Below are 27,679 nucleotides of genomic sequence, written 5' to 3'. Positions count from 1 at the left end.
CGGCGGAAGAAGAAAAGAAGTACAGTATCGTGTTTGGAAAGTTTGAAGAGCATTTTGTCCCGAAGGTAAATATAATTTACGAACGTGCCCGTTTCAACAAGCGACTGCAAGGAGAGACCGAAACGGTGGAAGAATTCGTTCGTAATCTGCATATTATCGCTAAAAACTGTAAATTTGGCACCCTGCGTGAAGAATTGGTGAGGGACCGTCTGGTAGTTGGTTTACGGAACGTCAAGTTGTCCGAAGCCCTACAATTGGATCCGGAGCTTACGCTGGAGAGAGCCGTTACAAAGGCGAGGCAAGCAGAAGACGTGCACAGGCAACAGACGCTGATAAGGAGTAACTCAGGGGAAGATAAAACAGTCCACTCGCAGGCACGAGGATCTGAGGTGGACGTGGTGCGGAAGAAGGCTCCACGGCACCAGAAGGCATCGACGTCAACAGCCGCCCTACCCGACCAAATGAAGGTGAGTGGTCGCAAATGTCCACGGTGCGGGAAAACGCCGCAGCACGCTTTCGCACGATGTCCGGCGCGTCAATCTGCGTGCGCCCTTTGTAAAAAGAAAGGACATTGGGCAGCAGTTTGCAGAACGAAGGCGGTTGCTGAAATTGACAAGCGGCTACCGGGTGAAGACGACCATTTCTTTTTGGGAAGCATTTCGACGGGAGAAGAACCATGGAGGGTCTCACTCGTCATCGGTAACCAAGAAATCCCCTTCAAAGTCGACACAGGCGCGGATGTCACTGTCATCGGCGCCGAATTATTTAAAACGTTGAAGGGAATACAACTCGAAAACACCACAACATTCCTCCGCGGCCCAAATCGAAGCAGATTGCAGGCCAAAGGAAAATTCCGGTCACTTCTACGTTGGAAGGATCGCGTGTACGAGGACGACATTTTCGTGGTGAATGGAGTTGAAGATGCGCTCTTGGGACGTCCAGCTATATCATCCCTGGGAATTTTGACTTGGCTGCGAGAAATAACAACTGGCCATCCGGAAGAAAATTACCAGGAACTTTTTCGTGGGCTAGGAAGAATGCCGAAACCTTACGTCATTCGCATCAAGGATGAAGCCGTGCCCTATGCGGTATCTACGCCGAGAAGAGTGCCCTTGCCATTGAGAGATAAGGTTGAGAAAGAAATCAAGAAAATGGTGGGGGAAGGAATAATAACGGCGGTAGAAGAGCCGACGGAGTGGTGCGCGCCCATGGTAGTAGTGCCTAAAGCAGACGGAGGAGTTCGAATATGTGTAGATTTCACTAAATTAAATAAATGCATTCGGAAAGAACAGCACGAACTGCCAACCGTGGATGAATGCCTAACACTGATGAAGGCTTCAGAAGCGAAAATTTTCACAAAATTGGATGCTTGCAGAGGATACTACCAAATACCACTAGAGAGGGAATGCCGTCCGCTGACTACTTTCATTACCCCTTTTGGAAGGTATTGTTTTAACCGGATACCGATGGGATTATCTTCAGCTGGAGAGCATTTTCAAAGACGAATGTCTGAAGCATTGACGGGGTTAAAGGGAGTAGTCAACGTTATGGATGACATACTCGTATTTGCAGCGACGCAGCCGGAGCACGACGTGAGATTGAACGCCGTCCTCCAGCGTCTTAGAGAAAATGGGATCACGTTGAATCGCGAGAAATGCCGATTTCGGGTCGCAGAGACAAAATTCTTAGGTCATGTCATATCGGCCGAGGATGGAATCAAGCCAGATCCTGAAAAAATTACGGCAATAGAGAAACTGCCGCAGCCCGAAACGGTAGCAGAGATACGTCGATTTCTTGGAATTGTGCATTATCATCTGAAATTTCTCCCTCACTTGGCGGATGTTACCCAACCGTTGAGAGAGCTGATGAGGGAAAAAGAGCCTTTGCCATGGGCTGCTACGCAAACAAAACTTTCCAAGAAATCAAGCAAAGATTAACTAGTGCCCCATCATTAGCCATGTACGAGACAAATCGACCGACAAGAGTATTAGCCGACTCATCGTCATATGGATTGGGAGCTACACTAGAGCAGCGGCAGTCAGATGGTGATTGGAGAGCGGTATGTTTTGCGTCACGGACGTTGACAGATACCGAAAGACGCTACGCCCAATTGGAAAAGGAGGTATTAGCGCTTACCTGGGCGTGTGAAAAATTAGCAAATTATTTAGTAGGCAAGAAATTTCTTCTATGTACGGATCATAAACCACTCGTGGCACTATTGGGAACAAAACCCCTCACCGAATTGTCCGCCAGAGTGCAGCGTTTCCGTATGCGCCTCATGCGTTTCGACTATGAGGTAATTTATGTTCCCGGAAAGAAATTGTATACGCCAGATGCTCTCTCACGATCTCCAAAACCCCAAAAGAAGGCGATATTCTCACCGATGAAGACGTGGAATTGTACGTCGAAGCTGTGAAAGCGGATTTACCAATGAGCGACAAACTCATGAAGGAAGTGTTGAAAGCGCAACGAGAAGATGAAAGAACTCGACGAATAACTAAGTATGTGAAAGAAGGCTGGCCACGTAAAGAGAAACTGCTGTTGGAGGATACCAGCTTCTACCACGAACGAGCAAATCTTTCCCTCCTTGACGGGCTACTAGTCAAGGGGACCAGGGTTTACATCCCGGAATCATGGAGGAAAGAGATATTGAGCCGTATCCACGAAGGTCATCTAGGTATTTCAAAGTGCCGGAGGCGGATGCAGCAGTCGGTGTGGTGGCCAGAAGCATCCCATCAAATACTGGAAATGATAAGCAAGTGCCCGGAATGTCTCGAACGTCGTCCATCGCGAGTAGAGCCGTTGAGACCTACGGAGACACCGGCACGGCCCTGGCAGATGGTGGGAATGGATATTTTTCATAGCAGAGGGCGTGAGTACTTAGTCATCGTAGACTACTTTTCAAAATACCCTGAAGTCGCGTATTTGGAAAATACGCGGGCCACGAACGTGATAGCGAAAATAAAATCAATATTCGCACGTCACGGAATCCCACAAGTAGTCCGAACGGACAATGGGCCACCGTTTGGAGGAAGAGAGTTCCAGGAATTCGCGAACAAATACGGAATGGATGTCGTAACTAGCAGTCCATACTACCCAAAGAGTAATGGACTAGCGGAAGCAGCGGTGAAAACGGTAAAAAACATACTGGCGAAAGAAAGAGACCCGTGGTTGGGGTTTCTTGCATACCGTGCATCACCCATGGAGTCGGGGTATTCCCCAGCGGAACTACTAATGGGACGTAAGCTGAGAACGACTTTGCGATTTCATCCTACGAAGTTGAATCCCAAATGGCCCAGCCTCACGGTCCTACGGGATAAGAATAAGGTCATCGCGGAGAGACAGAAGAGGAACTACGACCGACGACACCGGACGAAAGAACTACCCCTATTGCCTGCGGGAGCCACCGTTTGGGTGAGAGATCGTCGGGAGTATGGAACGGTTGTCGGAGAGTCGGGCCATCCCCGGTCCTATCTCATTGAGACGGGTAGTGGAGTCATCAGGAGGAATCGGGTGTCGCTGACATTAGCTGAACGGCAGCCGAGTATTTCGAGTGATTATGAAGCATTTTTTCCAGACCTCGAGTCTACAGCGAAGAGCCACAGCCCACCAGAGACGGGAGTATTCAGGACGAGATACGGACGACTTGTGCGTCCCCCTCAACGATACACTCCTTAGACCCGTTTCCCTGTTCCTTTCCCTGTTTTATTCAGTGTTTTTTCAGAAGGAGAGATGTGGCGGGTTCGTCGCGGAGGCCCCATTTAATGACAACCCCGGATAGACAGCGGGCGCCGAGGTCGCGGAGCTGCGGGAGCGACGGATATAAAAGGCCGTGTCTTGCGGCAGATGGGGGTTATTTTGCTGTAAAACCAGACAGTGTAAAGTTGCTTGGTGGCTACTGAATAAAGAGGCCGAAACCCGAAACGGAGTTTACTTATTTTTACGGCAACAACACACAGCAAACATTATGTCGGGCCTTGAGCACACAGATATATACAAGAGTGAACCAATGAGGTTCTGATAAGGGAAATTAGTCATGTCATTTGAGGAAGCCTCTAATTTCAAATTGGGTTCAATAGGGGTCGAACCAGCCTTTGCATCTTCCATACCAAACCTTTTCAGTAACTCTACAATGTACTGCCTCTGGTCAATTTTTATGGTGTTTTTGCATCTATCCCTGGTAACTCTCATGCCCAGGAAATGACTTACTTCCCCCAAGTCCTTCATTTTAAATTTCATCATCAACTTCTCTTTAAGGTGTGTCACCTCAGTCGAGTCGTTGAAAAATACAAAAAAATCATCAACATACACCGCATTAATGACAATTTTTTCACCAATAATTTTGAAATACATGCCAGACTCGTAACCAGATTTACTGTATCCCATTTCAATTAGTGAAACGTGAACTTTATCGTTCCAGTTCCTTGAGGATTATTTCAGCCCGTACACTGCCCTTTTCAGAAGGCAAACTTTGTTCTCATTACCTCTAGCAACAAAACCCTCTGGTTGGTGCATGTATACTTCTTCGTGCGTAGGTTTCCGCGGCGTTGTTCACGATGACTGCTAATTTCCGGGTTCTTCAGCCGCGTCTGTCGTTTTTGGTTGACAACAGTTTCGGAAGCCATCCTGCTTCCGTCTTCAGGTCGAAGGTGAGAAGTTTTCATTTTTTGCCGTCTTATATAGTACTGGCCGATCTCCTCCTGTGCGCTGATTGGTCAGAACTCTCTTCCAAACGTTGCTGATTGGGTAGCCATTGTCCCTGTTAATATTTTGTCTTTTGTAAATTTCAATTGCTTCCCTGATTTGCCTTGGGTAGTAGCGACTCTCTTTTGCCACTATCTTCGCTTCCATTGCAGAGCATGTTTGGAGTGAGGCCGGCCATAACATTGAATTCGAAAAAGCGAAGATCTATATCTTGTGATACCATGTGAACTATAAATTACTTTTTTCATCGTGAATCGATTTCCTGGGGGTCTATTCTCTAACTATGACTTCCCCTCTGGTAGCTTCGAACTAGCTACCAGGACTTGATACCACTAGTATTCCATAACTGGTTTCCATTTCAAGGTTAAATATAATAATTACTTATTGCATTTATTACATACACTTCTATCTCTTATTTTGGTGATTAACTGAGGTTTTGCATTATTAGTTGTATTCAAGACGCGATGCTAGTTAGTCGAAAGCCATCCGACTAGAAAGCTACCAGCAAATGCGAGTAGTTTCTACCGGAATTCTGCCAAGCATGTACATTGTACATACAATGAATTCTCACACCTCTAGATCTCATGTATATGATCGTATCTGATCCCATTTCCTATCAACAGTGGGCGGAGTCACTTTTTCGAATCACTTGGTCGTGTATCCTATACTGCTTTGAGTTGAAATGCCAATTGATTTCGCTCCCTATGAGACACATGCGGTGCGCCCATTCGACCTCGGGCGAATCATTTCTTCCGATCTTATACTCGCCGTCTGCATTTCGTATTTGTCCACCATAAATGACGGCGCGCGGGATCGCTCCCTCCGAGGCATAGGCGGATCCAGGGGGGGGGGGGGCACGGGGGCACGTGCCCCCCCCAGACCCTCAAAAATATGCAAGATTTTTAATACGGTCCCATTATCATTGCGTTCGTCTTGTATTACGAGGTATCCTTGTGCCCCACCCAGAACAAAATCCTGGATCCGCCCCTGCTCCGAGGTCCGTACGAGAATCGGGAAAATTTCTCATTCCTATTGTAAACTTTCTTGTACCGAAAGGTAATTTATTATTCATATAGGACCTATATAGGATCCTATAGGGACCTTAATTTATTGGAACCATTGTGATTCCTATTGGAAATTCAATTTCTCATAGGAATTTACATGATTCCTCAAGTATTTCTTAAAACCCTACAGGAAATAGAATTTCCTATTGGAATCACAATGGTTCCTATAGGAACCTTAACAGGGTAGTTTCCTTCATCAAAGAAAACGAAATGCATTGATTATGCTTCGTTACCCACGATTAGTGTATTCATAATATACAAATTATTTGGTTTTAGAAATCCCAGCTAGACGAATGGCAATGGTCAATTTTAACCTGATTTGAAAAATGCCAGATTGGCGCCCATGCGATGCCACTCCACGTGACGACACAGGGACCTAGTTTCTATACGAGTAGATAGGAGTTTTGCATCGCCGGAGATTACCAATGCATGCATGAGGCAGAGAGCTCAGGGAAACATCTCTTAATAATCACCTATTAAAACTGGCTAAGGTCGGAAAGTTTTCTTCGTTTGATAAGGTATAAATGATCCTTATTTAAGCCAAGCGCTACCTGCTAGCAGCCTCCGTCGTATCATCGCATATTTCCTCGCCCCAAGGTCACCTCACACGCCTACAGCCGGAACCAGAAATACGTCACACGGACTTTTCCCAGCATTCCTACTTAGCCGTCGCGTTTTCGCGCGCTTGAAAATTTTCACTTTTCGTTAAATCGCAAAAAATAGATATCGTCATTTGAAAACCTAAGAGCATCAAATGCGTACTCCAGGAGTAATAATATTTCGATTAAGGCAATAAAAAATAATAAGAAACCACCTTATTGCTCCCATAGGAACCATTGTGATTCCTATAGGAAATTCTTTTTCCTATAAGGAATCAGCGGACAGCGGACATTGTAAGGTGGTCCGGACCTCCGCCCCCCGAAACATAAAAACACAATTATTCCCCTTCGTAAAAGAAAACAAATTTTGAAAAATCATGAATTAACAAAATATTTTTTTGACAAATTAAGTGTTTTCGATTATGAAAAGTGTTAAAATTAGTTTAACCCCCATTACTTAATACCCTGTTTTTCAAAAATTTTCCCTCTGGTTTTGGACCCCCCCGAACAAAATTCCTGTGTCGGATCTGTGTATTTGTTTAGAATTTTTAAAGTAGAGCTGTAAATATTCCCAAAGTCCACGGAGGAAGTAATTAAAAAAAAACAATGGTAGTAAATGACTTTAATATTGAGAGAAGGAACAGCGTAGGTTGGTTTATCATTATGATGGTCATGTTCTAATGAATCACCCTCGCTTGCAATACTGCAATGTTGGCTGTTGGCATTTAATACTGATTTATAAACCATTTAAATAATAATTTAACCGTCGGGAGAATGGCACGACTGTAGAATTTTGTGTAAATAATCGTTTGAAGTATATCGTGAGCCTAAAATTATTGCTTGAGTAAGAATGGGGAGGAAAGGAGTGTGTTGGACAAGGGAAAGGAGGGGAGAGGTGTATGGGGGGGGGGGGGGGGAGGTTAGGAATAGACGTTAGGATGCGACGTTCAAACCCGGAAAGCTATTGGCTTGAAAGTGCCAAATGCACGCCAATTCGAGGGTGTGGAGATTTGATGGCGGAGTCAGTGGGAGGGAGGGAGGCAATAATGGATACTTTGTAGCATTGATTGAAGACGGAGTCGGGTGACAGACAATGTGTAGGAACTGGTAGAGAGGAGTGGGGGGACGATGGACGTTCAAACCCGTTAGCCATTTAAGCTTGGGGAGAAAAGAGGCAGGGGATGGAGAGAATATCTTGCAGGTTTTACACCTGGGACGATTGCAAGGTGAGGGTGTGGAGATGGTGACTGACTGTGACTTTTGAAGAGGGCGGGTGGCTTTAAATATGGTATTTAAATTCGGTGGTCTCTTAAATGTGAAACGAGGAGTGGAGGGGAAAATCTGAGAGGTAGACTTGTGTTTAGAAAGGATGAGGTACAAGTCCTTCAATATGTTCTGTAGAACGTGAGCACCAGGAAAGTAGGTAGTGAGCAGAGAATGAGATCAATATTTGTGCGAGCGGGGTTTATTGGAAATACTTTTCGGCTTTTTTCTAATTTTATTTATCAAAAGTTTTTTGGGTAGCCGCGGTGAAAAAGAGAGGTGTGAAGTTTGGAGAGGAACTTTTGAAGGTCTTCAGGATTATTACAAATACTATGTCCCCGGACAGAGAGGGAATAAGGGATGGAACGTTTAAGAATGTAAGTAAAAAAATTAAAATACAATTTTCTTCTTTCATTTAGAACGTGCAGATGTAGTTATTTTTAACTGAGCAAAATTGCAGGCAAAATTGATTCATCAATCACAATCATATCCACAAAAAATTACTTACATTCTTAATTTTCTCGAAGTGTTGTGCATTGAACACGCATGCTTCCAGCCATGTTCCTAATCTCTCGAGGACTGGATCCGGAGGCAATGGCAGATTATAGCAAAATTTTTTGTATAATTCCAAGCGCCATGGTGCTTTCAAAAATACCTTCGAAAATATTAATTATTATAGTTCTGCAGTTATATATTTGAAAATTTATTTTTAGTTTTATTAACGGCAAGTACCTACCTTCTTAATGGTAGATACCCACTTATTTACAAAATTCTTAAGATATTAATTATAATTATAAAAATCGTCAGATTCATAAGTTGTATTGATACTCACGGTTTTTTCACAAGCATTGCAGTAAATACTGTTGCACAGTACTTGCAGGTTCTTGCATAGTGAAGCATACGCAGTCAGCTTGGCTTCTGAAGACACTGTCCTTTCACCTTGTACATTTTCTTGGGCTGGGCTGCACAAACGAGCGGACGATGGTCTTGCGACGCTTGGGCACCCCAGCAAATGACTGAAACTTTACGCGGGTTACTCGAATATATAGAATCGTGTTCATGCAATGTGTATACATTCTCCAGTCCTTGTCGAGCCTTCATTTTTCCTGCAATGACCATTGTGAATGCCGAGAGGAGAGCTAACCTTATTTGGCGAGCTTGCGTGTTCCTTTAGGATATTTGAAAGCGATACTAGCTGAATGCACAATATGACCTACCGTATTTCCCGGCCGATAAGACGCACTTTTTTTTCTCCTAAATGTGCTGTAAAATTTGCCTGCGTCTTATGCGCCGATGGTATACGGATATCACGGGTATAACTTCGTCCTATAATAAGCAACCGTTTTGACAGGATAAATAATTACCATTAAGTATTTTTTAGTGTATCAGGCATTGAAAATAGTTCAATTCATTAAAAATTTTGATAATAGCACTCTTTTGAGCAGGTTGTTAGAAACAAAGTTTTAATACGTCGATGTCTAACTCCTTTAAAAAAATTCCCGGATAAGTCAGAAATGCATACAATGTAGCATGTTTAGTTTAATCTTGCAATGGGTGCTGCTGCAAAACTTACATACATTTAGCTAAAGGAGATGTCATCTACATGCTAATACATTGTATCTCTCACGATAAACTCACGAGTCTACCGGCACCACCGGCACTCAACCTTAGGTAACAAAGTATGAGCTCGGTGTTCCGTCAGTTCAGCCGTAATACGTATCTTTCTATTTAGTCTGCACATGTGCTTCTAAACACAGAAACTTGGTAATTTCTGTATAAAAAGTCAAAATTGGAATAACCTAATGGGATCTAAAGAGAGAAGATTGTCGTACAGTATTGCGTTTAAACTTGAAGTCGTGAAATATGCTTCGGAACACGGCAACCGGGCAGCTGCAAGGCGTTTAGGCCCACCTCCAACCGAGAAGATGATACGAGAATGGCGGAAGCAGAAGGTAGATTTAATGAATGCCAATAAGAGTAAGAAAACTTTACGTTCATGTTCTCCGAAATGGCCGAAGCTTGAGGAGCACGTTAAGACCTGGATAATAAATCACAGGAAGAACGGGATCACTGTTTCAACAAAAATGATTTTAATGGAAGCGAGAAAGTTGGCGATAGATATGTCTATTGCCGATTTTTCTGGGACAACGTCGTGGTGTGAAAGATTTATGAAGAGAAATGGTCTGTGCATGCGTACTAAAACCACAATAGCACAAAAACTGCCACCCGAATACGAAAGAAAAATCATCGAATTCCATAAATACGTACTTAACCTGAGAAAAATGAAGTGTTTTGAAATAGGACAGATAGGAAATATGGATGAGGTTCCCTTGACATTTGATGTGCCATCAAATAGAACTGTGGACGTTAAAGGTGCAAAGACAGTTACGATAAAGACTTCCGGCAACGAAAAAACACGCTATATACTGTTGTCCTTGCGTGTTGTGCTGATGGTTCAAAACTCCCTCCTTTGTTGATCTTTAAACGAAAAACGCTGCCTAAGTGTACAATTCCACATGGAATTTATATCCATGTTCATCCTAAGGGATGGATGGATGGAGAGGGTATGAAACTGTGGTTGCAGAGGGTGTGGCCCCGCGTCCAGGTGGACTTCTGAAGAAATCGTCTTTGTTAGTGTGCGATCAGTTTAAGGCCCATATAACAGAGTCCGCAAAAATCCTTGCTACAGAACTGAAGACGCATCTTGCTGTGATTCCTGGTGGATTGACTTCTCAACTGCAGCCTTTGGATGTTTCAATCAATAAACCATTCAAGGGATTTATGCGTGAAGAATGGATAAAGTGGATTGAGGCACCAACTCACGATTTCACACCGACCGGAAGAATGAAACGGCCGTCAATTTCTACCGTTTGTGAGTGGGTGAAAAAGTCCTGGCAGAAAGTAAAAACTGAGACTATCATAAAGTCTTTCAAAAAGTGTGGAATCAGCAATGCGCTGGATGGAAGTGAAGATGACATTTTGTATGAGGAAAGTGACGACTCCCGAGAAAATATGTACGCGAATGATTTTAGCAGCAGTGATGAGGAATTTCTGGGGTTCTATGATGAATAAACTCTGATATATTTGCTCATTAATAATTTTAAAGTTTTTTAATATTAAAGTTCCGTTTTTATGTAAAATTTTATCATTAAAATTCTTTTTTGTATTATCCAAGTATTTTAGTTTTTTTCGTAAATTCTAACCTGAAAAATCCAGGTGCGTCTTATGCGCCGGTGCGTCTTATAGGCCGGGAAATACGGTAACTATCTCGATAAAGTACTAGTATTCCCGTAATCAGCTTAAATCTTGTTTGAATCCTTTAACGAATATCATAATTACTCGCGAAAATGCTGTGTTTCCTGGGAAATAGGCCACCTAGCCAAACATACCCGCATTGATCGTTTTCCCGCATTCGTCCATCCCCCTGAAAAGCGATAGATCGAGGTTCCACTGTGTAGATTCTAAGTGGCACACCACTTCCGGAGGAGCAAATGCAGACTAGGGAGCCTGTGACAGGTATATGGCCAAGATACAGTGATGCACTTGGAAAAGTACCCAAAGTCACCTTAGCAAAAACTGTTGAAGCTGAAGTGAAATCTTATTTACTAGAGATGAATGCACCACCAAATTCCTTCCCTGTGAAATACTGCGAGACCTGCATCTCCTACCCAAGGCTGAATGTAGTAGCGAAAAAGTATCTTGCCATACATTATATTACATTGCCAGACATTATATTATAATTACATGGTGATGATATGAAAGATGCTTTTGTCAACTGATTCTTTCACAGATGTAATAATTTTTAAGTGGTGATCTTGTTGCCTGGAATTAGGTGATATTTTTCTTGGAGCGTATGGCATCAGAATCCTTGGAATCGGTATCAGTAGAATCGGAATCGAAATGTCAGAATCGGAATCGTTAAAATTTTGTCACTAATTATAACACAATAATATCCATCTATCCAACGGTCTGCATTTATGTAACACTTAAGTCTCTTAACTTAATCACTTCACCGGCCTCAGGCATCAATAGCCATCCTGCCATAGGCGGATCCAGGGGGGGGGCACAGGAGCACGTGCCCCCCCCAGACCCTCAAAAATATGCAAGATTTTTAATACGCTCCCATTATCATTGCATTTGTTTTGTATTACGAGGTATCCTTGTGCCCCACCCAGAACAAAATCCTGGATACGGCCTTGCTTGTGCCCCTCCCAGAAAAAAATCCTGGATCCGCCCCTGCATCCTGCCATACGTCTCCACGGTCTCAGGAAAGATAGCGAGAATTCTTGCTAAACACAATATTAGTAGCATTCACCTTCCTCCTGGCAAACTCTGGGATCAGTTAGTCCGAGCCAAGGACCCTATTGGTCTCAAGACAGCCGGCATTTACCGCATTCCATGCGAATGTGGTAAAGTGTAAATTGGAGAGACGGAGAGGACCGTTGAGACCAGGAGCATCGACATCACCTCCGACTCGGTCAATTTGAAAAATCGGCCATCGCTGAACACTGTGTCCAGGAAAATCACAACATCCACAGGGAAGAAACTTGGAAGAACAAGAGGCTATTGGGACCGTATTGCTAAAGAAGCCGTACAGATCCGTCTTCACCCAAACAACATCGATAGAGATCGAGTACTGCAGCTAAGTAGCGCTTGGAACCTGGCAATAAATAGGACGAGAAAGGAGGAAAAATCACGGACGAATCAGAGACCACCTAGGTGAAGGAGGAGGGTATATATATCAAAACACAGCGATATTGGCATCATCAGCTCTGAGGATGTTGGGAAAGTCTCCCAACGAAAGGTCGGCCTACACAATGCAGACCCTGAACCCGTTGGAAACCTGAGAAGCTTTCATCCATAATCACTTCACAATAAAGATCGTTCCTGAAAATGCACGGGAAAGTAAACCATAAATATATAGACACTTGAGGTCTTGTAGCTTCGAGATACTTTGTATAGTATACATCTTTTGTAGGACAAACGAACTGATATAATTAACATTCTCATCATTTATTCCCAATAAATCATTATTATTACTAAGAAAAAATGACCTAACCCACCTGCACGCAACAATCATGAAATCTATCCAAACCACAAACAACAACAAATAGCTGATTTTCTTAATGAGATTTCCAGAGGGCATTAAATACATCCAAAATTTTTCTTAAAAATTTTTTATGTAAATAAACCCATTACTTATGTTTGCGACTCAATAATCATTTGAAAACAGAAAAATTTGTAAAATCTCATCTCCCTCATTGGTTGCCAAAAACTGTTTCAGAAAGTTTTTCACACAGGAGGAGGCGGAACTTCCAAAAAATATTAAGATTCTTCTTAGTATTTCGATAATTGGCAGAGGAACTTTTTAATTTCTTAATCTGCCTGTAGTGCGCTGGAAGGAAAGGGAGGCTCCCAGATCACTTCTTTAGTACTCCATGGAAACCTACCTTAATCGGTAGAATACTGTAATAATAATGCAACTATATTTTTTAGTTTAACCAAATCAATTTTTTAAATAAGTAGGTACTTCGCACTCTCCATTTTCATAGTGTAGATAAGTAGGCATGTAGATATTTTTTTTCACCATCTTGAATAAAATCAATGTTCACCTTTCCATAAATATGTGATAGTGACCTCATGCCGCTAAATTGTATCTTAAGATTCCCTTGAAGCTCTCATGATTCTTATGTGTGGGGCCATAGTGAAGCTTACAATGAAATGGGAAGGGTGTTTCAACCAATTCTTGGATAAAATATAACAGAATGCTATAGTTCTAGGTGAACTATGGACAGACAACTAAGACATTGTTGCTTTTAGTACAACCTTTTGTTAAGGATAAAGTTAATTTTGTGATAATTTCAATTCATAATGCTCTATATAACTCCAACCGTATTATATTGTATACTTTATTATGTAGATGACTCAGGATACCCTCACTTGACCTGGTTGCAAACCCCCATAATGCTAATGAGGCAATGTATACACACTGCAAGGCTCGATCCACTGTTGAGAGGTGTGTTAGAGTAATTCAAAATCACTTTAAATTTCTTTTAAAACACCACCTTTTGAATGCTCTACACTAAGGCTGGTGGAATAACAACAGTATGTTGCATGCTGCATAACATGTGTGTGAGAGGAAGTGCACCTCTCCCTTAGCATATATGTACAGGAAGATGATGAACCCCTCCCTGCTCCTAACCCCCCAATTATCCAAGAAAGAGTGTTAATTAATGAGGCACAATGGGTGAGAGAGGGAATAATGTTACGAATTATTAGTTAGACCATACTTAAATATATTTTATGAGGGATATTTATTAATCGTTCATGCATTGTATTTACATCATTTACTTTTGGAAATAGACACATATGAGAAAATAATAAAATTAATATAAGGTTTATTTAGCAAAATATTGAGCCTAATGTCTCTTTGGCCATTAAACTATGCCATTATATGATACTGAAAACTTACCAAAGGGTTTAAAGAAACACTATTGAGAAATGCATGTGTTTTACATGTATGCTAATGAGGCCATAAAACTAGCAAAATTGTCATACCAAGGTAAGGTGTTATCATTATTAATAGGTCATTAAGAGAATACCTTTTTCAGAAATTACGATTGATATTGTCAACAACTCAACATTTACATATATGTGTAGAATATTTTATTGAAGCAAATGATATGTGTATTTACATATGAATTCATGTTGGCCCTCCTCTGTCTATGTTGGGGACGAAAAATAAAATATTTAGCCTTCCATGATTAAAAGATGAATGTACATTTCAATGTTATGCTACATTGAACCCTCCTCCCAGCATAATCCTTTACCTTGGAATACTTTAAAATGGAGATTTTGATGGGAATAAAATGTGCTGGAGGGATTTAATTTCATTTTTCATAAAGTTGGATGCATTAAATTCAATATTGAATTAAAATCCCACACTTGCTCTGGCATCCAATAATACTTGGCAGGCCATTATAATATATTCTGATATTTCTTTCATAGTCTATGCCAAACTAATTAAGGCTATAACCTTTGCCTTGCCGTCGTCTACCCTTTCCTTTGATGCCATACCAATATAATTGGAATAATCATCTGCAAAAATAATAGCCTTGTTCTATAATTATCTGAAGACATTCATTTAGTTATGTATTACTCCCCAGTACCTTAAAAAATTGTTATAACATCATGTACTTTCTAATACCTCAATCATGGATTATTCTTAGATTGTGTATTGATACAAGAATAATAATATTAACTAGAGGTTGTTCATGAGTTGTAAGGCAATACGACAATATTTCTATTGCAACAGCAGCTGAGCAATGAGGGATATATTTTGTCCCCTGTGTACCTACTAAATCTGTAATTAGTATTTCTCAATATTTGGTGAGAGCAGAGCAGCTCATTTCTCTGACCCTTGATAAGACATTAGGAGGCTGTTGTGCAGCAAAGTGGTGGTTAGGAGGATAACCCCCCTAAAATCTCAGAGAAATATTTAAGTTAATCCGTTTTATTTAATTTGATTGATACTACTAATAGAATAGTGCAAGAATTAATAAAATTTCCCTCATAAAATGTAAAACTCACTATTTTTTACCGGTTAGCTTAGTATTGCGCAATTAATTAATCTCGCACCTACCGCTTACCCTGGTGGGTATTCCATACCCCCACACAACCCGGTATTAGTTCCACCTAAACCCCCCACCAGCCTTAATTCCTAGCTGTGCCCCTGCTTGCAGGATTTGGGTAAGGAAGGGCTGCAGGGGAATGATTCTCTTCTGCTGAAAACGTTTTTAAGGTTGAAGCCATGGTTACATTTCAATGTGCCTGGTAATTGTATTTTCAATGGCTGATGTATGACTCTGGATGAATTTAAAATTTCCTGGGATTTGGAATGGAAGTTGGTGGGATTCAGTTGATGTAATGTGATGAAATGCTATGATTAGAGTTTTTGTCTGGTGATGATGGAGGGAGAAGGTTATTCAGGTGCTGGGAAGGAATGTGATTCTAGGTTTTTGAATTGCCGAGGAAAGTAAAAAATTTTGTTAGACACCAAACCATGACAATGCAATACTTCAGCTATCATTCAGAAATCTTGGTTGCTCATGTCTTACATAGCCTGTTGTCTAAAAATATTATTATATAAATACTTTATTTAGATACTTCATACTAACTACCAGAAATATTTCCATACCATATTTACCATTTTTTCACCATCATAGAAGTTTAATGTCGCTTGGTGCAACAAATAATGCTGAAAGCAGGAATAATTCACCATGTATTTGATTGAAGACTTTGGATGTTGGAATATCTCGCAATGATGCCTGCCTAGCCTCGTCCCAGTGAGAAATGGGTGGTGGAATCCACGTGGAACCCACGTGGAATCCACGTTGAGTGGTGGATATTTGGTGGTGGTGGATATTGAGTGGTTGGACCCTAGTGGAATCCACGTTGATTTCAAGTGGATTTGTGGTGATTATCATAAAATGTTAAACAGAATTTCTAATTTGTGGAACTTAACTCTCTGGTGACATTGCGTCATTTATCATCCTGAAACCACGCTAGTTATGTGAAAATGTATCGCACATTCTATTTTTATATAATTCGTGGAAAGGCAGCCATGAGAGCACATGAAAAATCGTAGACACATATATAGAAGGTTTAGATATAGAGTGGTTGAGGTTTTAATGGTTTTAGGACAGCACCAACTGCTGGTTTAATTTTTCCACCAAATTTCCACGTGGGTTCCACGTTGATTCCACGACCAAAAACACGTGGTATCCACGTTAATTCCCCACGTGGGTTCCACGTGGATTCCACCACCCATTTCTCACTGGGGTATTAGCGATACCACACACACTGCGAATGGATGCAGACATAGAATCGAAACGGATATGGCTACAAAATTTATAAGGGCAGCTATTGAAGTACAAGTAAAATATTCTACAGGTGAAGGCAGGTTTACATGGAGCAATCACCCTGACCTGTTCCGCTCACAAATTTTAAATTCCTCATCAATTCATTACAAGATCTTTCATTGTATATAAATGTGGAATATTGGTCCAGAAAAGAATGGATAAGGTGAAGTGGACGGAGAGGAAGACGAACGACGAGGTTGGTGTGGAGAGGAAGTTTCTAGATGAAATATGGAGGAGACAGAAGTCATGGATGATACATAGCGGGGAGGGGATGTTTAAAACGGTGTTGGAGGGGTGAATGTAAAGAGGAAGGAATAGAATTCATTCAGTAAAATAAATGATCTTACAGTCAATTGAAAAGAAAAAGTACATTTTTAAGATGTCGGACTAACTCGCAAAACGGTCATCTATGGACGCATAACCCTGTGGAATACTGCATTTATAATAATTTAATAATCATGATCACTTTCACCAAAAACAAGATATTCTCGTTGAGTTGCCTTTCCCATACTGCAACCCACATAGCACAAAATGTCTTCTAGATGTCTAGAAAATATCTAGAATGTCTTCAGCTGATGTCTAGAAAATGTCTTGCAATATCTTCTAGATATTTTGTAGATATCTGTCCGCTTTTCCGATATCTTCAAGATATCTTTGAGATTATATTTTCTAGACTTTGATATCAAAATTGGATTTATTGGGAAAATTCGGGGTAAATGATTCGCTAATGATCCCAGCTAAAATAGGAGGATTTATGGGGAACCAAGGGGGCATGTGCCCCCCCTAGATGGTTTAAAATTAGGCAAGAATTTCAACACAGTTTATCATTATGATCGTTTTATTTTGTGAATTACAGAGCCTCAATCAGGGGAATAGCGAGTAGGTGGGTCTGGGGGATCCAGTTCTCCCCCTTATTCCCCCCACCAAATTTCAAATTTATTTTCTTTTATAAGGCAGGAAATGTGTTTTTATATTTTGGTGGGTTGGGGGGGGGGGATCCGAACTCACAGGACCCCCCCGAAATATAAAAATTGATGATTTTTTTCAATTTTTCCTTTTAGGAGGCAAAGTGAATGTTTTTTTATATTTCGGATTTCGGGAGGGGAGGGGGTTGAAGGGGGTCCGGACCTTCCCCCCTCCCACGAAGAAATATAAAAATTGATTTTTCATTTTTTTTTCTTTCATGAAACAAAGTAAATGTATTTTCATATTACAGAGGGGTTCGGACTCCTGAAACCCCCCCCTAAATTTAAAAATTAATGATTTTTTTCTTTTATGAAGCCAAGTAAATGTGTTTTTATTTTTCAGGGGGGGTCTGGACTCCTGGAACCCCCGCAAAATTTAAAAATTAATGATATTTTAATTAAATAATGATTTAAAAAAATTAATGTTTTAATATTTCGAGGGGGGTAGGAAAGGTCCGAACTCCCTGGTCCCCACTGTGCAACACAAGAATATTCTAGGCATGATAAAGTAGGATGTATTATTTAGAGTATCCAAGACATTGAAGATATTTTCTAAACATATAGCAGATATTTAAAATATCCAAGATATTGAAGATATCTTCTAGATGTCTAGAAGATATCTAGAATGTCTTCAGCTTATGTCTAGAAAATATCTTGTTATATCTTCTAGATATCTTCTAGATATTAGTAGATATCTGAATGTCCTCTTTCTAGATATCTACAAGATATCTTTGAGGTTTTTTCTAGACTTTCATATTCAAATTGGATCCATTGGGAGAATTCAGGGTAAATGTTTCGCTAATGATCCCATCCAACATAGGAGGATTGATGGGGGACCAAGTGGGTTGCCATTATGGCCCCATTATGGTTTTGACCCCTGGTCATAGTGTGGCCCGCCATAATGCGGTTTAAGTGTGGATAATACACTTTCTATATGTAACAATTGGATCAACCAACATCCATTTTCATAACTTACCAACTAACCTGTATCAATAGCAACCGTAATATACTTATGTTTACGAATGTTTGGTTTGCCAATCTGTGGCCTTCCTGAGACGAACCAAAGTGTGGCCATAGTTGCGCATGTTTGGCAAGCCAAGCTATGGCTTGCCGCATGGCAATCACAGTCTCGCCATAATATGGCAAGCTATGGCTAGCCATAGCCATAGTTACCACAGGTAAACCACAATAGGGTAGTTTCCTTCATCAAAGAAAACGAAAGGCATTGATTGCGATTCGTTACCCACCATTAGTGTATTCATAATACACAAATTATTTGGTTTTTGAAATACCGGTTTAGACGAATGGCAAGGGTCAATTTTACCCTCATTTGAAAAAGGCCAGATTGGCGCCCATGCGATTCCACTCCGCATGACGTCACAGGGACCTAGTTTCTACACGAGAGGATAGGAGTTATACATCGTCTGAGGTTACCAATGCATGCATGAGGCACAGAGCTCAGGGAAACATGTCTTTATAATCACCTATTAAAACTGGCTAAGTTCGGAAAGTTTTCTTCGTTTGATAAGGTATTAATAAACCTTTTTTAAGCCAAGCGCTACCATCCAGCAAGGTACTCAGCTATCCGCTAGCATCCTGCGACGTATCAGCGCTAAGCCTCGCCTCAAGGTCACCTCACCGGGCGGGAGGGGGAACCAGAAATACGACGTACGGAGATATTTCCCGGCATTCATACTTGAGCGTCGCGTTTTCGCGCGCTTGAAAATTTTCACTTTTCATTTAATCGCGAAAAATAGATGTTGTCATTTAAAAATCTTAAAGTGTGAAATACGTACTCCAGGAGTAATAATCTTTCGATTAAAGCAATAAAAAAATAATAGGAAACCACCCTATTTGGCCACAGTGTGGCCGTAATTGTTGTGTTGACCATGTATGCAATGTTTCACTGTAAAATAAGTAACTAGGTATGTTTTTAACACATCCACCTATGTGGATATTCAGGCCTGCATGAATTTTTTCTGGTGCTAAAGGCAGAGAAGGAGAAAGGCAAAAAAGGAGACAGTAAAAAACTGCTGTCTTATCGAAAAATCCACAGAGAAAAAATCATTCGCCTTGACCGGGATTCGAACCCGGATCCCTCAATTTCCGGCCGAGTGCTTTAGCCAGTTAAGCTACCGAGGCGTCATTCTTCCCTGTGGAAATCAGTCCACAAATTTCCACAGGGAAGAATGATGCCTCGGTAGCTTAACTGGCTAAAGCACTCGGCCGGAAATCGAGGGATCCGGGTTCGAATCCCGGTCAAGGCGAATGATTTTTTCTCTGTGGATTTTTCGCACAATTGTGCACTGCGGGTGACTCCCGTAAAGTTATCACCGTGGCTAGTCCCGGTATACTTAAATTTGCTGTCTTATCATTTAATTGAAGTAATAGAATGTTATAAGATATTTTATTAGCCTTAAAAGTTTTTTTTTTATTTTTACTGTCTACATGAAAGAAATGTATTGTTTATGTGTGGATGACATATGATATCACTTTCATACGGGAATATTATATTAGTGTTTTCCATTTGTACTTTGCTTGGATAAATTTTTTCTCTATTTTGTTGGCATGATGGAGTCTTGGGTTTCACTCTGAATCATAACTTTAATTAGCAGAACTTAAAGTTCTTTTGATTCATCTTGTTATATACATGGCCCTATTTTGACAGACAATGTTGGAACAGTAATCTCCAAAAAATTATGTCCATCAGCAATTGAAATAAAACATATCGATTGAAAACTCTGAACATTAATTTGTGAGACTTCTGTGCTCACTTCTACATATTTCACAAAAATACAGAATTAATGTTAATTCGGAAAGCAAATATATAGCATGAATTTTCTTTCAAATTGCTTTGTGCACCATTGGCAGGCAATCGGGAAACAATTGCAAAGGATGTGGAAAGCAAATTTTTTTCTGGTTCTATCTAATCTATCCACATCTCTCTCTTCTCATCTCTGCGTTCTCTAAAAAATCTAATAATTTAATAATGTATTATAATATAATGTAATATAATCATGTAGGTATTAAAGGTTTTAATAGATGATAATTTTCCATGACATTTCTTCCCTGCATAAATGTCACCTGCTAGATATAGGTATTTTAGGCAGTCACATACAATTTCTAATAGTAAAACGAAATGTTTTCCCAGAATTAAGGATAATATTCTCACGCTGGAAAATACTCTTTTCTTCTTTCCTCCCACCCATGAGAATTCCATTGCTGCCTCATCTGTAAAAATTCTTCTCACAAGTACTAATGTGACACCTTTCACTCCATGTCCTCCCTAATTCTGCAGTCGTTTGTGCTGAAAACAAGAGAATGAAGGTAATAATTAAAAAGGGAAAACCACCAGTACCTCTTAAAAACTGAAAAGAATTAGATAATGCAAAAAGTTTATAATAAATTCTTTTTTCCTTGCATAACACATAGTGCAATTTAGTTTTAAATTAAATGCTTAAATAGTTATACAATTAAAAAGTGTTCCACCGAAGTTTCGAAAACATATTGAAACATATGAATTGTGAGGACGTGGTCAAAAATAGTCACCATCAGTTTGTGCAGGCTTGAGGCACTAATTATGAAAGATTGGCTGCCGCCGCCGTCAGTCGCAATGAACTCGCTGTAGCGCAGGAGGGTGACAGCGAACTCGCCGAGCTGCTCTGCTCAAATTCCTCCTTGCTTGTCCTGCGACAAGTAATACTCCCGCACAGTGAAGTGGCCCTATACTGTGATGTTTCTAATTCGAAAGACCGCCCCTTTGTGCTTTCCCAGTTACGCTGACGAGTCTTCCCCTCCCTTCACGGCCTGTCCCATCTGGGTGGAAGGGCGTCCTCGGGCCTGGTCAGGTCCTTTACGTGTGGCCCTTCATGAGGAAGGATTGCATTTCTTGGGCAAGAGAGTGCCTCCCCTGTCAGCGCGCGAAGATAACACGCCATGTGCAGTCCCCTATTGGTACATTCCCAACACCCTCCCACTGCTTTGAGCACGTCCACATGGACATTGTGGGGCTATTACCGCACTCCCGGGGCTGTAAGTTCTGTCTCACGGTCATCGACCGTTACACTTACTGGCCGGAAGCCATCCCCATAGCAGACATAATGGCGGAGACGGTGGCCCGATGCCTTCTTTTGCGAGTGGATCTCACGTTTTGGTGTCCCACAGCGCATTACCATCGGTGTTCAGAGTCTGATTACGTCTCAATCGCCCGTACTTCGGGCCTTATATGTACATAGTAAGGTTATGGGCCTAGATCGTATTTTCTCTATAAGCTCATACTGACTTTTTTCTTTACCAGGACTGTGCATTCAAATAATAATATTAACTGTTGATGATTATTTACAGGTAAAAGTTGCAGCTTAGTACTTTGAGTATCCAATCTATTTCAAATCAAGGGAGCAATAGTATTAACAAAGAGTAAAGAAAATATGTTATTCATTTATTTTAAGCATTAAGTTGCATCATGCGTTTTAACATCCTCTTACCAGATATTCTTTGACAGTCTTCTTCTCCAATCCAACTCCAATACTGCCACACCTGTGGCATCTAATGGGAAACTATTCCATAAGGTTTCATCTTCATTACTCTCTTCTACTGTACTAATTCCTTCTCTATTATTCACTTTAGCGCTGATTTCTTTTACTTCCTCTATCAGGATATTTAATTTGTACTTCATTTCTGATAAACCCCTCTTGACTTCTTTTAAGAATGCTGTAAAATCTGAAAAAATGCAAAGTTATTGGCTTCACTACATAAATATTCATACGGAAGATTTTTAATGTCAAGCTCATTACAACATCAGGGAATGATATGCTACATTGTAGAAAAAGGAAAGAGTAGCTAGTTTGCATAAATGCTATATCCTTTTTAAGCACTTTAAAGTCATTCATACCTGTATCAGAATGTGAATTTGAAACAGAACATAATTCTTTACCTTTGAGGCCATCATCAGCCAGCATAACATTAGCTGGACTCTTCGTAACCCTATTGGGCACTGCCGGCGGAGTAGGAGGTGAGGGGAGGGTATCCTTTTGGGATTCTTCATCTTCCGTTGATTGGTATCTTGCAGGTTTTTTTTTCTGTATGAGGCATCCTTGTCTGAATCCAGATTTGATGATTCCAATGATGTTGGTAATTTCCTTTTGGCTTTCTCGAAGGAATCTGCAACATTATCAATGAATAGATAAATGCTCTTAAATATGAAATAACTAAAAATACAGCTATCCAAACATCTAAATGACTGGGTACGATCCACTCAAAAATGATTACTATAATTTAAGGTAGTGACTCACCACATTTTCCAAGGATACTTATATCTACTCCAGGTATCCTCATTAACGTATTCCTTTTTATAAATGGTCCTGTTTACCCTGTCCCTCGACTTGTAAGGAGGCCACCAGCAGTCACATGTGCTTTTGAGCACCGGTGATTCATCTGCTATCCATTTTAATGGTACAACCTCAGATTCTCGGGTCCCTACAAATTCACCTACCAGATACATCTTCCTTCATTAAGGAAACAAATTTGAAGAAAAGTTCCATCAGCTATTTCTTAGTTTCCACAAACTCTTAACTCAACTTATAATTTAGGATCATAATTATTTCATTTTTATTAAAATAATTATTTGAAGCCATTAAATCTTATAAATATTGTTTATTAGTTTTTAAGTCTTATTGCAAGATCTGATGGAAGCATAAACCATCGACCATAGAATTAAGGAATGCAAAAGGCAATAAATTATCATGTAAATATTATACATAGTGCAACAAGGAATAAGCATTATGGCCATGGTGCCCTTTCAAGTAATGTGGAATGCAGTAATACTTAGAGATCATTTCACTTAGTGGCCATGTTTTCATGCTGGACATTTTTCTTACAAAATATACCCCTGAGATGCTTGATAGAAATGGGTTTGAAAATACATCCCTCTTCCCCAAAAACTCTCCTCCAATCACATAGACAATCTGGTCAGTGCTGGAGATTATATTCTCAACTTTAATAATCTCACCACTCTGCAAACCAAATATGCTCTCTCCCTTTTTCGTGACACCCAGTTTATACTCCCCATTTACGTTTCTTTTCTAAACTGATAACAAACTGAGAGATCAAGAATAGGCCCATTGGAATGTTCAGAGTTTTGAATGACATTGCTTTTAACTGACCTGATTAAACCTGTTTGCTTCATTCCAATATTTTCAGCATACCTTCTACTTAGCTGCTGCAGAGGTTTATCACTTTTCCTAGTTTTTTTAAAGATATGTAAATGGTTCTCAAATTTAAATCCACTGAAACTGTCCAAATTGCCGTGATTATGCACATCTTCTGCAAGGTGTAAGGTTCCATGAATATTATGTGACATATTATGGGTGCCATATATTATTTTAAATGTTTTCACAAAATATTCTAAAAGGGAGTTTGAATATTTTAGTAGAGAAGGTTCAATACTACTGCTCCACAGGATTCTTATAACACCTTGAAGACAAAGGAAATTTTTTAAGATTCTGGAATCAACCACATTGAACAAAACTACATAGCATGTGTACATCAAAAACTGTCTGAATTCAGTTGCTTTCCATAATTTCACATATCCAAGTGATCTTAGTTGCCTTGAAAACTCACTAGGAGTATATTTCTTCAGACTTTCTAATGTCTGAGACATCTCTTCAATTTTTCGTGAGGGTAAGCAAAATTTCAAATCTCCTGATATCCACAGCATTAATAGTTTTTATCATGACACCCTTGATAAAAATAAACTCCTCCATTGTGGAGAGGTGTACCCTCCAATGAGGGTAAGGGAAGGATTGGTGTACCCTTCCTATACCCTTCAGCAAGGGTACACGAAGGGTATTTTAGAACATTGGGGGGTAGGCCCTCTCCTTCCTGGAGTTTAGACGATAGGTATTTTAGAACATTGGTGGGTAGGCCCTCTCCTTCCTGGAGTGTAGGTGAAGGGTAGAGGAAGGGTTGGGCCAGCCTCAATGAAGGGTAAAGGAAGGATAGGTGTACCCTTCCTATACCCTTCAGCAAGGGTACACGAAGGGTATTTTAGAACATTGGTGAAAGGCCCTCTCCTTTCTGGAGTGTAGGGGAAGGGTTGGGCCAGCCTCAATGAAGGGTAAAGGAAGGATATAGGTGTACCCTTCCTATACCCTTAAGCAAGGGTACACGAAGGGTATTGTAGAACATTGGTGGGTAGGCTCTCTCCTTTCTGGAGTGTAGGGGAAGGGTTTTTGCCAGCTTCAATTAAGGGTAGAGGAAGGATAGGTGTACCCTTCCTATACCCTTCAGCAAGGGTACACGAGGGTATTTTAGAACATTGGTGGATAGGCCCTCTCCTTCCTGGAGTTTAGGGGAAGGGTTTGGCCAGCCGAAATGAAGGGTAAAGGAAGGGAAGGAGTACTATAAAAACTAAAAATCCATAAATTAACATAAAGTTAGAACGTAGGTTTCCGCGGCGATGGTTTGATCTCTGTATTTCTTCAGGGTTTCCTTTCGCGTCAGCTTGTTTGTAGACAACAGTTTCGCTGGCTATCCTGCCAGCGTCTTCAGGTCGAAGGTGTCGGCTGTCGGTTTCTGCCTCGCTTATATCCCGTAGGCTGGATGGGAGCTGCACTGTGATTGGCTGTCTGAATGGGCGCTTCTCTCTGATTGGCTCCATGACTTTGTCTCTTCATCAAAATTTTCTGAATCTTTAGCATCGATTGTGGAAACATGATCACCTTCACTGACAATTACTTCCTGGGGCTTTGTAGAGGCATCGGCCTTAATTTCCATGGATGTCAACCTACGCAAATGTCTGCCACTTAGTGGCGCAGCGAGGGGGGGGTTTTTGGGGGTTAAACCCCCCCCCTCCAGAGCTCAGTGAAATATTTAAGTTTAATCCATTTTACTTAATTGGATTGATATTACTAATAGAATAGTGTATGGATTAATAAAATATCCCTCAGAAATCCGTAAAACTCAACATTTTAACCGTTTATCTTTAAATTCCGCAATTTATTCATCTCGCACCAACCGCTTATCCTTGTGGGTATTCCATACCACCACACACCCCGGTATTAGTTCCACCTAAACCCCCACCACCCAGCTTTAATTCCTGGCTGCGCCCCTGATGCCACTAACTTCCACATTTCCTTTCCGCTTCAGCATGCTGGAATTCAGAGAGGCCTAAACATTACCTTTATTTGTATTTTGGTTCTCAATAGGGTGGTTTCCTATTATTTTTTTTATTACCTAAATCGAAAGATTATTACTCCTGGAGTACCTATTTCACGCTTTTAGATTTTTAAATGACGACATCTATTTTTCGCGATTAAATGAAAAGTGAAAATTTTCAAGCGCGCGAAAACTCGACGGGTAAGTATGAATGCCGGGAAATCTCTCCGTGTGACGTATTTCTCGTTCCCGCTGCCGCCCTGTGAGGTGACCTTGAGGGAGGCTTGAGCGCTGATACGACGCAGGCTGCTAGCGGGTAGCTGAGTACCCTGCTGCCTGGTAGCGCTTGGCTTAAATAAGGATTATTAATACCTTATCAAACGAAGAAAACTTTCCGACATTAGCCAGTTTTAATAGGTGATTATTAAGACATGTTTCCCTGAGCTTTGCGCCTCATGCATACATTGGTAATCTCAGACGATGTATAACTCCTATCTTCTCGTATAGAAACTAGGTCCCTGTGACGTCACTTGGAGTGGCATCGCATGGGCGCCAATCTGGCCCTTTGCAAATGAAGATAAAAATGGACCATTGCCATTCGTCTAAACCGGTATTTCTAAAGCGAAATAATTTGTATATTATGAATACACTAATGGTGGGTAACGAATCGCAATCAATGCCTTTCGTTTTCTTTGATGAAGGAAACTACCCTATTGTGATTTTGATGAAATGGAATGGGTGCATTCTGAGAATTATGCAATTAAATTTTCCGCGACGCTGCTATTTGTTGGAGCAATTATTGGAGTGGGATCAAATCTCTTGGAGTTAGTGGGGTGGACAGTAAACTTAACAGCAAAAACAGTCTCGGTGTTCTCTTAAAGCATTGTGGAAAAGGCAGAACATCAGAAGTGGCACAGCAAAGGAGGGGTTTTGGGGGATAACGCCCCCCTCCCAAGAGCTTAGAGAAATTTTTAAGTTTAATCCTTTTTTCTTAGTTAGATGTACTTAATAATATTACCCACAGAATAGTTTAAAGATTAATAAAATATCCCTGTGAAAGCCGTAAAACACATCATTTTGAACCATTTATCTAATAAAAATTTCAGGAGGATGGCCCTACACCTCCCACTTACTCTAGCGGGTTTTCCATATCCCCCAGACCTCCCAGTATTAGTTGCGCCTAAACTCCCCCCCCCCCCAGCCTTAATTGATCCTATCTGCGCCCCTAAATGTCAGTAATTGTAAAGCACTGCGTACCGACAGTGTCACGAAAAAAATGTAATCCACGATATCGAGGAAAGCTTAAGTTTATGACTCATGAGGCTTACAGGGTCTCTGCTTTGTCACATTAACAAGTTTTTAGGTGATGAAAGTCCTTCAATGAGGTCCGAGAAGACGCTCACGTCGGCATAGGCAAGAATAAGCAAATCAAAAATGAAATCAAAGCTCATTGACTTTTTCGACAGCAAAGAAGTGGTCCATAAGGCATTTTCTTATCAATAACAGGAAGTTAACGATGTCTATTACATGGATGTGCTAGAATGATGTCTAAAAACGATCATCAGGGCGAGAAAATACATCTACGCTTCAAGACAAATCCATCTCGTAAACGCTCCCTACCGTAATGCGCTACGAGACCGCGAGTTAATCCTGGCCGAACACTAGGTTCAATCTCTGCCCCATCCCTCCTATAGTCCTGAGGTCGTACCATCAGACATTTTTATGCTCCCTCGCTTTTAGGCAGCCATGAGAAAGGGCCCATTTTTTCGGCCATTGGAGAGATCTAATCAGCCGTGACGAAGACCTTGCGAGAGGTCTCCGAAGTAGCCGTTCCGGGTATGGCAGAGTCGCCGGAAAAATTGTGTAGAGGACCAAGGACAGTACTTTGACGACTTATAAGTATTTGTGCAATTAAGGCCGTTTTTCGCGGGGCACAGGTTAGAACTACATTAATTTCTCTTTATGGCGTGGAATTGCGCGAATGTACCAACGAAATTAGAACTATAATT

General features: G+C 40.9%; 1 protein-coding gene across 1 annotated transcript; it reads left to right on the top strand.

Moving 5' to 3' along the window:
* Positions 1 to 3,066: 3,066 nt before the first annotated feature.
* On the top strand, positions 3,067 to 3,678 carry LOC124163762. The gene has a single exon (XM_046540846.1). The coding sequence runs from the start codon at positions 3,067 to 3,069 to the stop codon at positions 3,676 to 3,678; it is 612 nt and encodes a 203-aa protein (XP_046396802.1).
* Positions 3,679 to 27,679: the final 24,001 nt, after the last annotated feature.

This window comes from Ischnura elegans, chromosome 8 (assembly GCF_921293095.1).
Source record: "Ischnura elegans chromosome 8, ioIscEleg1.1, whole genome shotgun sequence".
Classification (NCBI taxonomy): Eukaryota; Metazoa; Arthropoda; class Insecta; order Odonata; family Coenagrionidae; genus Ischnura; species Ischnura elegans.
This window is presented reverse-complemented; position numbering and strand designations above follow the sequence as displayed.

Excerpts from the sequence above, each read along its gene's own strand:
- LOC124163762 (XM_046540846.1), top strand. The coding sequence starts at position 3,067 with ATGGATGTCGTAACTAGCAGTCCATACTACCCAAAGAGTAATGGACTA.